Source organism: Marmota marmota, unplaced genomic scaffold (genome assembly GCF_001458135.2).
Source record: "Marmota marmota marmota unplaced genomic scaffold, marMar, whole genome shotgun sequence".
NCBI classification, from domain to species: Eukaryota; Metazoa; Chordata; class Mammalia; order Rodentia; family Sciuridae; genus Marmota; species Marmota marmota.
In genome coordinates, this window is record NW_026004167.1 from 1 (window position 1) to 2,110 (window position 2,110).

The following is a 2,110-nucleotide window of genomic DNA, read 5'->3' on the forward strand; positions in this document are numbered from 1 at the left end:
AGGGCCCAGGACTTAAAAAAAAAAAAAAAAAAAAAAAAGGTTTATATTTACCCAGAAGTGTGCGTGGCAATTGACCATCATGGTTCTCTCAATGAGCTCATCAGGACATTCCAGAAGGTGATGTCCAGAGACCACGCCAGCATTATTGACCAGGACTGAGACTTCACCAACCTCTTTGCGGACCCTTTCAGCGGTCAAGTAGACATTTTCTCTTTTCCCCACATCACAGGTGTAGGTAAAAACCTGCAAGTTACAGTGGGGCAGAATTTCTTCCTCACCATTCCCAGCTGTCCTCAGAAGTCCAGATGAGGGGGAGAAAATGGAACAGAGAAGGAGGTACAGAAAGTGAGTCACATGGCAATCAGTAGGACAAAGATCACACGAAACAAAAGTACTACAGTGAGCTTCAAATTTCTGACACCACAAGGCTTGCCAATGACTGAACTTACAGCTGCTTCCCTGCCCCCCCCCCCCACACACACCGTCTTTGGAAATTGCAGCAATTTACTGGATAACTTTGCTTAGGGGAAAGTCATGTAATTGTGACAAGCCCAAAACAAGTAGACCACATGGGATCAGCTTGCTGGAGCTAAAGACACCTGCAAAGAACAGATCTCAGCCCAGAGAATAACACACATACACATTACACATTCCTATTTTGGGGGGGGTGGGGGGGTGGGAGGGGGAGCTGGGGGAAACTGACCAGAAATAGCTCTTAATATTCAGTATGAGCACCATCAAAATAGAAATTCACTTTAAAGTTCATAAATCAAAGCTGTAAATAATAATCTGAATTCATCCATAGGCAAAAAATGAATTTAAAGTTTCTCATGAAAAAGTAGGGCCACTGACTTGTTCTTATTGGGGTGGAACATAAATTAATGGGCCACATAAAAACTTGAATGGCTTAAAAACAAAATCTCTTCTTTGGAAACCCTTATCTTTTAGGTTTTGGAAGGGAACACACACAATCTGTATTTGCTACCTCTTCACACTAGCATCATTTCCAAATTTAAATCAAGAAAGCAGGTGCCAAGAAGTCTGTAACAAATGATGGACAGAGAGAAAGAGTGGCACTCAAATAAATATTCATATAGTTCAATATTTCTCCTGGAAATGAAAACTTCTGTCAAAAAGCAAGAACAATCATCAAATTTTCCTGGACCAATATTTTATGTTTGGTTACAGTTTCCACTTAGGCTTTTTCTTCTTGTCTTCTTCTTAAGTCTCAGATTCAGGTTATACAAAAAATGCAGACTGGGGTGACCAGAAACATGAAAGAAATTTACATGAATTCATGAAGCTGAAATCCTTCAATAACTTTCTCAAGAAGCAGGTCATCTCTCAATCATGCTGGGATCTGTAGTAAGTAACTGAAGCACTTACTTATCGCAGGCGAAACAATGTAATTATTTTCTTTTGGCTAAAGTTATAGCGAAACCATCAATACTGCCCTCTTCTAAGGGGTTCAGACCGCAGTAACACATATACACTGATACAGTCCAGTCTAGGAACAACTTCTCAAAGACGCTTCTGTTTCCCATCATGCGCATGCAAGCAAGAGACATTTCTTAAGGAATTCATCCTGAGGTAACAAGTTCCCTCTGCCTTCCCTAGGCTCAGAGGGTATAGGAAACACCAGAGTCGTCCCCAAAGGGACGGACCTCCTTAAAGGGCTGGGTTTGGCACACTTTCCTTCTTCCAATAGTGCGGTGATCATTCTCTTTTATTAGGGGGTAAATTCCACTCGCTTTCCAAAAGAATGATAGGGTATTCTTTTTCTCTAGAGCGGGGCTGACCATGACAGTGGGATCTGGGGACCTTCCAGGGGAGAGTGCAGGGAGGGGAGAGGTTTTACCCAACAATGCTCGGGCATGAGTCCGAGTTACCTTGCAGCGCGGCGGCATCAGCTGCCTCCAGGTCGCGGTAGATGTGGCGAACCATGCCCGCCGTCTCCTCGTTGCTCTGCGTGTTGATGTCCCAGAGCACCAGCAGCGCCCGGCGCCGGGCGAACTCCAGCGCGAAGAGACGGCCCAGGCCGCTGCCGGCGCCCGTGATAAGGCACACCTGGCCGGCCACGCTCTTCTCCTTGGGCCGCACCAGCCAGCGC

At 45.2% G+C, this 2,110-nt stretch overlaps 1 protein-coding gene across 1 annotated transcript; it reads right to left on the bottom strand.

Annotated features, from left to right (window-relative positions):
• Positions 1-10: 10 nt before the first annotated feature.
• Positions 11-2,104, bottom strand: LOC107135258 (retinol dehydrogenase 10-like). Its single transcript, XM_015477156.2, has 2 exons — positions 1,890-2,104; positions 11-287 (listed from the first exon to the last, which is right to left on the bottom strand). The coding sequence occupies exons 1-2, from the start codon at positions 1,942-1,944 to the stop codon at positions 13-15; spliced, it is 330 nt and encodes a 109-aa protein (XP_015332642.1). The 5' UTR covers positions 1,945-2,104; the 3' UTR covers positions 11-12.
• Positions 2,105-2,110: the final 6 nt, after the last annotated feature.

Coding starts and splice junctions, on each gene's coding strand:
- LOC107135258 (XM_015477156.2), bottom strand. CDS start 1,944: ATGGTTCGCCACATCTACCGCGACCTGGAGGCAGCTGATGCCGCCGCG. Junction 288..1,889: donor TGATGCCGCCGCGCTGCAAG/GTAACTCGGACT, acceptor TTCTGAGGACAG/CTGGGAATGGTGAGGAAGAA.